The sequence below is a fragment of the Hippocampus bargibanti genome, linkage group LG09 (assembly GCF_051943395.1).
Source record: "Hippocampus bargibanti isolate YZ-2025 linkage group LG09, ASM5194339v1, whole genome shotgun sequence".
In the NCBI taxonomy this organism is placed as follows: Eukaryota; Metazoa; Chordata; class Actinopteri; order Syngnathiformes; family Syngnathidae; genus Hippocampus; species Hippocampus bargibanti.
The window spans coordinates 25,041,199-25,055,000 of NC_142742.1; the positions used below are offsets into that span (position 1 = coordinate 25,041,199).

At 48.9% G+C, this 13,802-nt stretch overlaps 1 protein-coding gene across 2 annotated transcripts in view; it reads left to right on the forward strand.

The window, feature by feature from the left end:
* npas3 (neuronal PAS domain protein 3) overlaps positions 1-13,802 on the forward strand; it is a 49,362-nt gene that overhangs the window by 22,970 nt on the left and 12,590 nt on the right. For both annotated transcript variants that reach the window (XM_089004861.1, XM_089004862.1), the window contains exons 4-6: positions 270-352; positions 7,463-7,552; positions 13,404-13,593. In XM_089004861.1, the coding sequence (XP_088860987.1) occupies positions 270-352; positions 7,463-7,552; positions 13,404-13,593 (363 nt within the window). The remainder of the gene's footprint in view (positions 1-269; positions 353-7,462; positions 7,553-13,403; positions 13,594-13,802) is intronic.

Sequence of the window (13,802 nt, forward strand, 5' to 3'; positions counted from 1 at the left end):
ACTGTGGCGTTCGCGTGGCTTAGCATGCGGCTAAGCGGCAAATGCTGCTGCACCGCTGACCTGACTGCTTCTTCTTCTTCTTCGTCCTGTGCAATGTGTCCTTTGTCACGGCAGGCTGGCTCAACGTGTGCGTGTGCGTGTGCGTGTGCGCGGCTTTGCCTGTTTCAATGTGTCCCAGTCTGACCAGTCTCCTTCTGTCCTGTCCTGTGCTTTCTCTCTCCTCGTGTGTACGCGTGTCAATGTGCGCGTGCGTGCGTGTGCACGTGCAGCTATCGGCGACCAGAGGAGGAGGAGCCCCGGCGCGTCGGCCTCGGACGTCTTTGAACCGCACCTGGGCAGCCACATCCTGCAGGTAGGCGCCGTGTCACCAAAAAGGGGCGGGCCCACCTACCTGTCCATCATCCTCGTCCGGCCCGCTCTCACATCTCACTGGCTCGTGGGAAGATTTTGCCGCCAAAAAGTCCCGATTGCGCGGGTCGTGCAATTGGAGTGAGAATGAGCAAAACCCTGGCGCAGGCGTGGCCACATTTTGTCTGCCATTGAAGGAGTTAAATGCGGCCTTCCGGTTTTCATGGGCGGCTGGTGAACCTTGAGTGCGGTTCCTCTCGTCCGTCCGACGGGCTTAATCCCGCCCCCCGTCCGGCGCTGCTAAGCGAGCGGCTGGCATTCATTAGCGCGGCGCACGGGCGCGATGAATCACGCCGCCTCCCTCGCTCGCCTTCTTCAAATGTCATGCGCAAACTTCTCGCAATCAATTAGGCCAACGATTGATGAGGCCAATTTGCAGACAGGGACGCCGCCGCCCCCCCGCCCAAAGGTTAATCTATGGAGGCTTACGTTTCCGTGCAGGCGCTCCTGATCATGTGACCGTCCAATGAGCTCTTTTGGGTGCTTTTGTCCACCTTACGTCTGTGTAAGCGCTCAGTGGTACAGGAGCGCTCCATCCATGGGAAGCTTTCTTCGGCCGTCATCCGGACTTCCTTCAACGTGTCAGTCGTTTCGCTTCTCATCCGAGAGGCTTCGTCAGTCAACTAAAATTTGCCGGTAGTTTCGGCCCTCTATATACATATCCCTACTATCCAGACGTGGCGGTGCCAGACCTCTGCTCTCAGGTTGGGGGGAGCAGAGGACTATTCCCTGATGCTACACTGATTACTTCTATTGTCCTGCCTGATTATGGGGTCTACGACTGGCCTCATTGCCCCATTTGCTCTGGTATCGCCTCATCAGCATAACTAAGCGTATGTGGTCTAAGAAGTCTGTTGTAAAAATGATCCAAATGAAACCTCACCCCACCGTGGCGATTTAGTGAAGGGTTTTGCTGTTTTCTGACAATAGCTTCTTTGACTTCCTTTTCAAAGCATCTCTTTTCTTTCGCTAAGATTTTAACCTCACTGTCGTCAAATGAGTGCTTGCTAGCTTTTAGGGACTGCACATTAGTATGATCCCTGCCATGTCTTTTTTTATTGATATAATTTGTTTAGTCTCCCTCGTTTACCTTCTTTGCTTTTTTTGTCATTTGTCGAAGGAGCGTCAATTGGGAAGCTCATTTTCATTCTTATTTATTGCCTCACCCAATCAATTCTTCTTCTAATATTTCTTCCCGATTCATCAGCTATTTTGCTTTTTCTCATGCTCATTTTTTCCCAAATTTCATTTTTCCATCCCATTTTACTGGATTGGATTGGATGTGCCTTTATTGGTCTGGCAGTGGAGAAATGGACATTTCACAGCAGCAAAGTGATGAAAGGAAACAAAGAAGTAGAAAAACAAAATAGAGGAGCTGCTGGAAAAGCAGCCACTCTTGCGGCGGCCATCTTGAAGTCAAAACAAACAAACAACTAAATAACAAATAATATGACAACACAAAGACACACAGAGTCATTCATTCTTCAGCACTTGCTGTACCCTCTTTGTGACATGAAGCAGACGATGAAAGAGTGCCACTACAATGACATTCATTCACAGATTTGGCAATTCGCATTCATGTCCTTTTGATCAACCACTCGTGTGTGTGTGTGTGTGTGTGTGTGTGTGTGTGTGTGTATGTGCATGTTTCTATTTGTTTTGTGTGTGTGTCTATGGATGTGTGTTTTTGTTTATATGTGTGTCTATGAATCTGTGTTTGTTTGTTTGTGTGTCTGTGTGTGTGAGTCTATGGATGTGTGTTGTTTCTGTTTGTTTATTTGTTTGTATGTGTGTGTGTGTGCGCGCGCATGTGTGTGTGTGTGTGTGTGTGTGTGTGTGTGTGTGTGTGTGTGTGTGTGTGTGTGTGTGTGTGTGTGTGTGTGTGTGTGTGTGTGTGTGAGTTCAACAAGTATTGCACTGAAATGTATGCATATTCCAATTTCAATACCCTGGTCAGAATCTTCCATCCAGTCACACACACACACACACACACACACACACACACACACACACACACACACACACACACACACACACACACACACACACACACACGTGACAGAAAAAGCCGGTTTAGTCGAATAATTCTATTAGAAGGTCGTGAGCAAGCGGACGAGAGCTTCAAGTGTCACATGCAAGATGACGAGGGATTCGTGTGTGTGTGTGTGTGTGTGTGTCCTCACACACACACACACACACACTTTCACGGCGGTCGTCTGTCGTTTTGGCCTTGATTCCTCCCGAGCGTCTCGCTCTCACGGTGTCATGTTGTCCCCCGCCACCTTTCTTGGGGGGAGGCGGGAGAAAGGGGGGCGGGGAAAGTAGCGTGACGGACAGCGCGGCAGCTGGCAAGGTGTGGCCCGCCTCCCTCCTTTCTGTGGCGCCGCCCGTCCGCCTCCTCCTGGATATTCTTTATTTTAATTAAAATAATAATCATATATTTCATTTCTAAGCGCCTTTCAAAACTCTCAAGGTCACTTTACAGTCACAAGACAATTTTTTTTTGTGGGTGAGCAGCGGCAGCCACACGCGCCAGCGTTCACTCAACACGAAAGTAACTCATATGGGTAGAAAACTAACTAGCTCGCTAATAGATAGCCAATAGCTAGCCAGCTAGATAGCTAGCCATGCAACTAGAAAGATATACAGCTAGTGAGCTACATAGCTAGCTAGTCACAGAGATAGCCAGCTAGATAGGTACGTATATAGCTAATAGATAGCTAGCTAGGTAGCCAGCTAGATAGCAAATAAACCGAACATGGATTTTTTTGTGGGAAGTAAAATTAAAAAAATGTGGGTGGGGCAGGGTCATGATCGGCATCTATCAAAACGCTTGACGTTTTCGCTAAGAATCATCATCATCATCATCATCGCTAACAAAGAGGGCGTGGCCTCAACACACCACCTGACAAGCAACACGCTCATCGTTTACAACACCCAAAGATACAATTTAAGATGAAATAACAAAGCCACTACGTTAAAAAAGTCCAAACTATAATAATCTAGCTTGCTATTAGCTAGCTATCTTGCTGTCTCGCTTGCTATTAGCCATCTATCTAGCTGGCAGTTAACTACAGTAAAGTCTCGTTATATCGATATTCAAGGGAGTCCGAAAAAATATCGATATAACCGGGACTATCGATATATCCCATATCGATATAACGAGACTTTACTGTATATAGCTGGCTAACCAGCTATTTCAGTCAGGAAACATATTAGTGTCACGCTCCGGCGGCGACAGTGGCAGCTGGCGAGCAGGAACGTGTGGTATAGGCGGTGGATCGTAGAGCAGGACAGAGGCGTGGGTACCGGCAAAGGATTTATTAACATAAAGCGCGGGTCCGAAAATACGCGGACCCGGTAACAACTCGTGAAACAAACTCAAAATGACAACTGACAATGTTAGTGGGTGAGTGGCGGCAATCCACCCAACCACACTAACCAAGAAAATAAAGTGGCACACGAGGGTGCAAAACAACCTACGACGCGGTGCAAACAACAAACGCGTTCGTGGCTAAAATCATTCCTCGGGCGAAGCAAATAACGTACTGGTAACAAGTTCCACGTACTAGCTTGGCGTAAGGCGAAGTATCTTCCGACGCTGGGTGGATGCCAGCGTCGGGTTTAAATGTCCACAGTTAATGAGGAGGGAATTGACAGCAGCTGGCGAGCGGCGGGAACGGAGGCCCCGCCCCGCTGTCAACTGGCTCATGACAATTAGCAGCTATCTATGAACTAACTAATAGCTATCTAGATAGCTTGCTATCTTTTTGAGTTACTTCCGGGTTGAGTAAATGCTGGCGCACGAGGCTTCCGCTGCTCACCCACAGAAAAACTGATCAGGACCATCAGGACATGCTATGCTAACGTCTCGATGCTCGTCGGATGTCCTTGTCCGTCGCAAGCGTCCGTCAGGAGAGCATTTGACATGGTCACCATGGCAACGACTTTGACAAGCCACCCGCCGTCACGTGACCGGCCGGCGCCGCGCTAATGCCAACGTGGCTTTTCGCGGCGGCCGTCGGGGAAGCTTCCCGGTCTCGTCTCCGCCCGCGTTGAAGCGGCGGCGGACACGATTGGAATTTTCCCTCATTGATGATGTCATCTGCCGTCTCCGCGGCAACTCGATCGCAAGCGGCGAATTGATCGCGGAGTCTTCATCCAGGCGACGACGAGGAGGATTATTGACCAACGTCCGGCCGCTTTGCCCGAGCCCGAGCGTCCGCCTCGCCCGCCTCGCCCGCCTCCGCCATCCGGGCACGATTGACGCGTTGACCTTTTCCGAGTCCCTGGCGCTCTCGCCTCACTTGGCCCTCCCCGCCAATCGATGACCTCATCCCGATCGCCCCGCCGCCAATCTGTAGCGAGTTGCCCTTTTGGCAGGAGGTGACCTTTGCGGATGGACAGGAAGTCGACAGAACGCAAAGTCCTTCCCGTGAACGGCAACGTCCTGGGGCTCCGCAGGAAGTCCGTCGGCAAGACGAGGAAGCGACTTGGGCCCTTTGCGGCCCAAGTCGGAGGGCGGCCATCTTGCGTTGCCGTCGTCATTCACCAAAGACATTGAAACAGCTTCGTTCCCCCGTCGGTCGCCGTGAACTCTTTAAACAGTAACCCAAATAGAAGTGTATAGTGCCTTTTTGCCATTTTTCTTCTGACGCTACTAGTGCAGAGCGTTCTACCGGAGACAAATTCCTTGTGTGTTCGACATACGTACTTGCCAATAAAGATGATTCGGATTCACGGCTCAAGTCGGAGGGCGGCCATCTTGCGTTGCCGCCATCATTCGCAGCTTTTGTTTCCTCAAAACGCCCACCTGGCGGACTTGATTGTGTTCTGCGGACTTTGGGGGGAAGGGGGGCGGCCGCGGACCGGACTGAGCAAAATGCCAGTCACAAAAACTAGACAAACTGGAGGACGCTGGAAAAAAACACCACTCGACAACAAGAAAAAATATGACTACTCTTGTGAGGACCACAACTACGTGGTGAGGACATTTTTGACAAGTGAGGACCTTTTGGCCGGTTCTCACAAGTTTTACGGGCATTTAGGGGTCTATGTATCCATCTGTTAAAGTTTCAGAGAGGTCCTCACAAATTCATCCAAAATGATTTTTTTCGTGTGTATTTGATACACACTTTTTACTCTCTGTGTGTGTGTGTGTGTGTGCGTGTTCAATGAGAGGAAAAAGCTTTGTTTTTAAACAAGTTGAAGTGGGAAACGGGGTGACATTTAGGGTTCAAATGGAACGCTAGTTCTTCTCGAAACTTATCAGCAACGGTGGTCCTCACAAAACCATTGGAACAGGAATGTGTGTGTGTGTGTGTGTGTGTGTGTGAGCGCGTTAGAAAGGAGGCTTTTGTGCGTGCAAAAGGGACTTTTCGACATTTTCATTCTGCCTAATAGGCAGACAAAGCGATTGACTAGCGCGCAGACGCGCTAGTCACGCAACACACACGTGCAGACACACACACACACACACACAAATGAAAGAAAGAAATGTCCAATCCAAATTGCAATTACCTGCGGAATTTGTGAAGGGTAAACAAATGTGCGCACCCCCCCCCCCCCCCCCCGCTTGCTAGCGCGCGGCCTTAGCGTTCTCGTTAGCATGCTGAAATGAATACAGTTAGATCCAAAGCAATTTCCTTTTATTTATCTTTGCAGCCGTGCATAAATAAAGGCAAGGGCATCCAGGCAATTAGCATAATTACTTGTAGGCCGTCAGAGCCTCTGTGATTTGGCTCTGGTGGCGCACGCGCGCGCGGGTGTCGCGCGGGTGTGGCGAGACAGCGGAATGCGTGCGGCGCCATCTTTTCTTTTGTTGCTTTGTGTCTTTTTTGGGGAAAAAACTTCCATGTGTGTGTGTGTGTGTGTGTGTGTGTGTGTGTGTGTGTGTGTGTGTGTGTGTGTGTGTGTGTGCGTGTGTGTGTGTCTCCTCTGGTCCGTTGGTTTTACACACACACACACACACACACACACACACACACGCACACACACACACGCATTCCTGGAGGCCTGGTGCGAGTGTGTGCGTGCGCGTGTGTGCATGTTATTAATATGCAAATCGGGGAGAAGGGGGGGGGGGGTGAACAAGCGGCGGACCTTGGAAACAATATCGCGTCTGACAGGCGAGGTCAGCGGATTGAGGATCCGCCGCCTGCTCGCTCGCTCGCTCGCTCGCATCTGATTGGTCCGTTGAGCCCATGCCGGCGTCCGCCTCATGAATATTCAGCAGAGCCGCCGGGCGGCAAATCCAAACTTTTTGTCGATTGTTCCAGAAGAAAGGCTATGCAAAATAATAATAATAAATAAATACAGGTAACATCCAACTTACGACCACCTGTACTTACGACCGCGACCTATAGACCTTATTTTTACTATTTTAATTCTACGCCTCATCTCATCTCATCTCATCTCATTTTCCGTGCCGCTTCTTCCTCATTAGGGTCGCGGGGGGTGCTGGAGCCTATCTCAGCTGTCTTTGGGCACGAGGCGGGGGACACCCTGAATTGATTGCCAGCCAATCGCAGGGCACACAAAGACATACAACAGTCACTCTCACACTCACACCTAGGGACAATTTGGAGTGGTCAATCTGCCTGCCATGCATGTTTTTGGAGTGTGGGAGGAAACCGGAGGACCCGGAGAAAGCCCACGCGGGTCCGGGGAGAACATGTAAACTCCACACAGGGAGGCCGGACCGGGATGCCAACCGGCGACCTCTGCACTGTGAAGCCGGTGTGCTAACCACTCGACTACCGGGCCATTCTACGCCTGCATCTATCTATTAGCTGGCTAGCTAGCTTTCTATCTATTTACTTCCGGGTTGAGTGAACGCTGGCACGTGTGCCTGCCGCTGCTCACCCACAAAAAAAAAAAAATGTATCCTGTGACTGTAAAGTGACCTTGAGAGTTTTGAAAGGCGCTTATAAATCAAATGTATTCTTATTATCGCACGGTTGTGGCGTTAGCATGCTAGCGCACGCGCACAAAGTTGGCTTCTGTGGATTGATGCGGAGCCTTGTCCTGTCCTGTGCTTGTCTTTGTTTGTCAGTCCCTGGACGCTTTCGTCTTTGCGCTGAACGAGGAAGGCCGCTTCCTGTACATCTCGGAGACCGTCTCCATCTACTTGGGACTCTCGCAGGTGAGTCCACGCCGTCCGGACGGGCCAAGCGCACGCCCCCCACCACCCCCCCCCCCCCGTTTGTCTTTGTGGCGCTTTTTTGCTCCGTCGGGGCGACCTTTGCTCCCAAGGCAGTCTGGGAATTGAACCAAAGCGCCTTGGTTCTGCGGTTGCGCCGTCCGCGCCTTTGTTGAAATGGCGGCGGGTGTCGCGGGGGTCAAATTGCTGAAGCGCGCGGCAATCTCGGCGCGGGGGAAGTCGCGCCGCTCCGTCCCCGCTCGGCGCTTCTTGCGCGGGGGGGCGGCGGCCGACCTTGTCCGCGCGCCCCGCATTTCAATACCCGCTTTTCCAAAACTCCTTTTCTACGCCCACGAAAGTTGCAAATGCTTGACCTTTGACCCCCCCCCCCACCCCCCCTGGCCCAAAGTCAAAGAGCGCCTGGCATTTTTCCGCTCGCCGTCTGGGGCGGCGGCGACGCTGTGGAGCGAATACCGAGAGTGGACGGCGAATGCTAATGAGGCGCGTCGGATGCTAATGAAAGCGATCATTTTTATTGACGCGCTCGATCGATGAGCGGCAGAAGGTCAACGGCGCCCCCCCCCCACCTCCCCCTCCCGCTTTCAAGCAAAACCCCGGAGGAGGTCACGTGCGCCCTTCGCGATCTGCCAGGCCGGCGGAGGGGGCAACCTTGAGAAAGGGTTGCCATTTTGGATTGAGCCTCCAAAACTGTTGACTTTGTCTTTCAAGAAACGTTCATCATTGACGAGCGTTCAAAAGAAAGCCGTCGAGAAATCAATCGCAAACGAGTCGTCATTGACGGCAGTTTTCAATAGAAAACCTCCCAAAGGTTTCCAAGCCGTGACAGCGCGTGCATCCGGCGGGAGATTTGTAGCGGCGCCGCAAAGGATTTGCACTTTGATGGCGACTTAAAGGACAAGCGACACCATTTTTTTTCTTTCTTTCCTAACTGACAGCAGAAAAAGGTTTGATGGCATCTAAAAGAGCCAAAAGACGCTGGATGAGACTTTGAGTCTAATGCAAAGCACCAATCAAAATGACTTCAAGTGTCCCAAAACTGCCACAAAATGAGCTTGTAACTGGGCGGATTCAGAAAGTCCCGCCCCCTTGTTGGTGATGTCACGCCAGGATACTCCTTCACAAACTGCCTTGCTCCAGAATCAAAACAATGGCTTCAGATTGGGAAAAAGATCCTTTCTTGTTACTCATCCAGTTATGAATATGATTCAAATAGTTCTGAAGAGGAAAGCATGCATGTTTGCCATCGTTTCAAGAAGTCCGTCCGTATCAAGCGACGAAACCGGTGAAGGAGATCTGGACTCCGACGTAGCGCCCAGAAAATGCACAAGACGCTTGGTCCAGTATATGAAATGGGCTAATTTGTCCGCTAGCTAGCTAACAGATAGCTAATAGATAGCCAGCCAGACAGTTTATGCGGGAATTGTCATCAATGTGTCAGGGCAGCTATGAGCCAAGGTGGACAGGGATGTGATCGACCATCTTGAAAACTGAATTTCAGGCCCACCAAAATTAATAATAATAATACATTACATTTTAAGCACCTTTCACAGCTCTCAAGGACACTTTACAGTAACAGACAAGCATAGGTAATAATAAATAAAATACAATCACAAATAGAATGCAATAAATAAAATACAATTCTAAATAGAAACAATAGAGAGATTGATGTCGTTTTCCTTGTAATTTGGCCATGTTTTTAGACGAAAAAAAGTACCCACAATGCATTGTGTGTTGCTTTGTCGGTCAGGGGCGTTCCTTTCGTGACGTCACTTCGGGGCATCATCATCAACTGAAAAACAAGACTTCCTGAATATTCAGCGCGAGTCTTAAAAGGTCAAAACTAGCGACATGCGCTGGAATCTTGGTCAAATGCGCTCAGTAGAAGAGGATTGGATTAGCCTTTATTGGTCTGGCAGTGGAGAAATGATGAAAGGAATGAAAGTAGAACAACAAAATAGAGGAGCTGCTGTAAAGGCAGCCACTCTCGCAGCGCCGTCTTGACATTCATTTGACGAATTATGGATGCAACTTGTCCGTGGGTGTCGGTTGTCCTTTAAGTCCTTTAAGTGCGGGCGGCCGTCGGCATGACCGTCGGCATGACCTCTGCCCCCCCCCCCCCCCTCGAGTCGTGAAGGAAGAGGAAAAACCTGTCCGACGTGTCCGTTACCACCCCCCCCACTCCAACTTGCTGAAAAAATGGCAACTTGGTCCAAAATGGCCTCCGATGTTTTCCCCCCACGACGGGATCGTTTGCAACATGGCTGCCGTTTCTTTGCTTTCGTACGTCACGTTCCATCCCCTTCCCCGCCCCCACCAATATGGCCACCTTCATCCGTCATCTTTTGAGCGTCTGACAAGCAGAGTGTCTGTTTAGTCGGCGCGTCAAAAGAAATTCATCGTCGTCCGTCTGTCGCAGCAAGCTGGCAGGCATCCCATAATATTGCAGTCGACGCAAAGGAGGAGCCGTTTGCCTCCGAGCCAAAGGGGGCCGGTGGGGGGGTGCGGAGGGGGTCCTGTCGCTGTTTGCGTCCGGCTCATGAATACTCAGCAAATCCAAATCCAAATCCAAACTTTTTGTCGATTGTTCCAGAACACAGGTTTCAAAGTCAAGGCCCGCGGGCCAAATCCGGCCCACCACATCATTTTTTTCGGCCCGCGAAAGCAAATCAAACGTGTTAAATTCCATGATGATTGCTAAAATCTGAGCCAAAATGTCATATTTTTGGATGTCAACCACAATAAAAGTCATTATTCTTGACTTCAGATTTGAAAACGAGTTATTCATTAATTTGCTGTGTGCTCTATATGTAATATTTGAAGGGATTTAAACATTCTAATGGGTTCCCCAAATTCATAACGGCCCTCGAGAGGAAACCAGAACTACAATGTGGCCCGCGGCAAAAAATGACTTTGACACCCCTGTTCCAGAAGAAAGGCTATGCAAAAAAAAAAAAAAAAAAAAAAAGAAAACAAGAATAAATACAGGTAACATCCAACTTACGACCACCTGTACTTACGACCGCGACCTATAGACCTTATTCAACAGTGTATTAGCTAACTAACTATCTAGCTATCTGGCTATTAGCTACATACCTATCTAAGTGGCTAGCGTGGGTCCTGTCGCTGTTCAAGTTGACCCCCCGCCCATGGCTTTTCTTTGGTCTTTTGTTTGCCATTTTGTTGACTTTGGTTGACCCAAAGCAAAATGGCCGACTTCCCGCCCACATTCTCCCACCAGAGTGGTTTTTGTGACCCCCGTCCCCCCAAAATGACACCTTCAGATGGCGGTTGCCCCGTGAACGGGGGGGGGGGGGGGGGGCCTGGCCTGTTTTGAACGCGGCTCAAAATGGACCAAAGAGGATATAATTATGCCATAAAAATGCTATCTAGTTAGCTACCTAGCTGGCTATCTATTTGCTATCCATTTTCTATCTATTAGCTATCTAGCTCGCTATTTATTAACGATATGGCTATCTAGCTAGTTAGCTAACGGTCTATCTATTAGCTATCTGTTAGCTAGATAGCGAGATTTCTATCTATTTGAGTTACTTCCGGGTTCAGTGAACGCTGGCGCATGTGACTGCCACTGCTCACCCACAGAAAAACTGATCCTGTGACTGTCAAGTGACCTTGAGAGCTTTGAAAGGCGCTTAAAGGACAACCGACGTCACTTTTTTGTTTTTTAACTGACATCAGAAAAACGTTTATAGCATCTAAAATAGCCAAAACACGCAGTATGATATTTTTAGTCAAATGCAGAAGACCAATCAAAATGACTTCAAGTGTCCAAAATCTGGAAAAAAAATGAACGCGTAAGTGGCCAGTTTCAGGAGGTCCCGCCCCCTTCTTCGTGGCGTCACCCCAAGACGTCTTGCATTGCTGGAGAATCCAAACAATGGCTTCAGATTCGGAGAATCTGAAGCCATTGTTACACAACCAGTTATGAATACGATTCAAATAGTTCTGAAGAGGAAAGCATACATGTTTGCAATCGATTAAAGAATTTATTCTGTGTCATTTTGAGGCAAGCGGGCAGGGGGGAATGTCGCACCCAAAAATGGCGACCAGCTCCCGTGAGGAATGAATCAGCCCGATAGATTCCTTTCATGGAGCTTGGACTCCCTCTGCTGGCGGCTTTTGGATGTAACATCAAGGTTTTCAGATAAACAGTAAAGTCTCGTTATATCGATATCGGTTATATTGATAATACTGCTTATCACGACACTATTTTCATTTCCCGTGCACATTTCTAGTCTTTTTATGTATCATTAGTTCCGTTTAGTACGATAATCCGGTTACTACGGTGCTCTTTTTCATCTCCCGCCGGCCATTTTGCTATGTTTATATCAATACACGCCATCGGTCGCGCCATTGGTCGACCTGGTCACGTGACTTGGTCACGTGAGTTGGTTACGTGAGCAGCTCCCGCGTAGCAGACGCCATTTTCATTTTCAGACGCTAGCTCGTGTGTAGCGGACGAGATTGAAGTGTTTGTGTTAAAAGGTAAAAATGGGAAGCAGAAGAAGATTGATGACTTTTTTTAAATTGTATACATAATACAGTAAGATGTAAGCGTTGCACTTTCCCTGTTGTGTTATGTACATGCCCACTGTACTGTATATGAATGCAATCGTTTTTTGCAACAATGTTTCTTGTTTTGTCTGCTGAAGCGCGATGATTTTGAAAATTATTAACATTCCATACTGTGTATTAAAGGACAACCGATGCCACTTTTTATTCAAATGCAAAACACCAATAAAAATGACTTCACGTCAAGACGTCTTGCATTGCGTGTGAATCCAAACAATGGCTTAATTCAGATTCGGATAATATGCTTTCTTGTTACACATCCTACATGTTTGAAATCGATTAAATGTACCATTTTGAGGCAACATTGGGGGAACATCTCTCACCCCAAAAAAAATAGAGGCACAAAATGGCGAGCTCATATGGCCAGCTCCGTTTCTTATATGGCGCTTGACTGCCCTCTTTTGGCGGCTTTTGTTAATGCAGTTCGGCGCAGGATCGGATATATCGACATTTTTTTCTAACTCCCGAGAATATCGATATAACGAGACTTTACTGTACATTGACGTGATGAAGGACTGCTACAATGTGTCTTTTTGTCAGTCGGGGGGGGTGTCCTTTCATGACGTCACATGAGGACTCGTCACCAACTCCAAAACAAGACTTCCTGAATGTTCAGCGCGAGTCTTAAAACGTAAAATATAGCTAGCTATATGCGATGGAATCTTTTTAAAATACGCTCAGTAGAAGTCATTTGAAGCCATTTTACAAATTATGGACACAACTTGTCCGGAGACGTCGCTTGTCCTTTAAATCAAATGTCGTAGGATGGGAAACTTTTTTTCCCAGGCAAGATTGACTTTCCTGATTGTGAGAGAGTAATTTTGAATTGGATTAGAGCTAGCTAGCTAGCTAGCTAATAATGCAAATTTCCCCCTTGTGGGACTAATCTATTAGCTATCTATCTACTTAGCTAGCCAGCTCGCTGTTTGAGTCAGGAAACATATCAGCTATCTAGCAATCTATTAGCTGTCTAGCTAGCTTTCTATTTATTTGAGTTACTTCCGGGTTGAGTGAACGCTGGTGCATGTGGCTGCTGCTGCTCACCCACAGAAAAACTGATCCTGTGACTGTAAAAGCGACTTTGAGAGTTTTGAAAGCCTTTTAAATGTATTATTATTATTATTATTATTATTATTATTATTATTATTATTATTATTATTATTATTGTTGTTGTTGTTGTTGTTGTTTTACTTGCCGCCATGTTTGATTTTCAGGGGGCGTTTGTTTTGCGTTCCCCCCTCAGGTGGAGCTGACGGGCAGCAGCGTGTTTGACTACGTGCACCCGGGCGACCACCCGGAAATGGCCGAGCAGCTGGGCATGCGGGCGCCGCCGGGACGGGGGCCGTCGTCGGCGCTGTGCCCGGGCGCCGCCAACGAGGACGCCGCCTCGTCCGCGTCCTCTGCGTCGCCGCGCCCCGAGACGCCCGAGCCAGGTAGGCGTGCGTCACCGTCGCCGTCTCTCGGCCAAGAGAAAAAGAAGGAGGGGTGACCAGGGTGAAGGAAGGTGCGGGCAGCGGCGTCCTCGCGGGATGCAAATTGAGCGCCGCCGCCCGTTAGCATTCCTGCGGCGGCAGCTGGCAGACTTTTCACCTGGCAAAGCTTCTCACGCCGGCGCCGATAATTTGAGAATTAGAGGCGAATC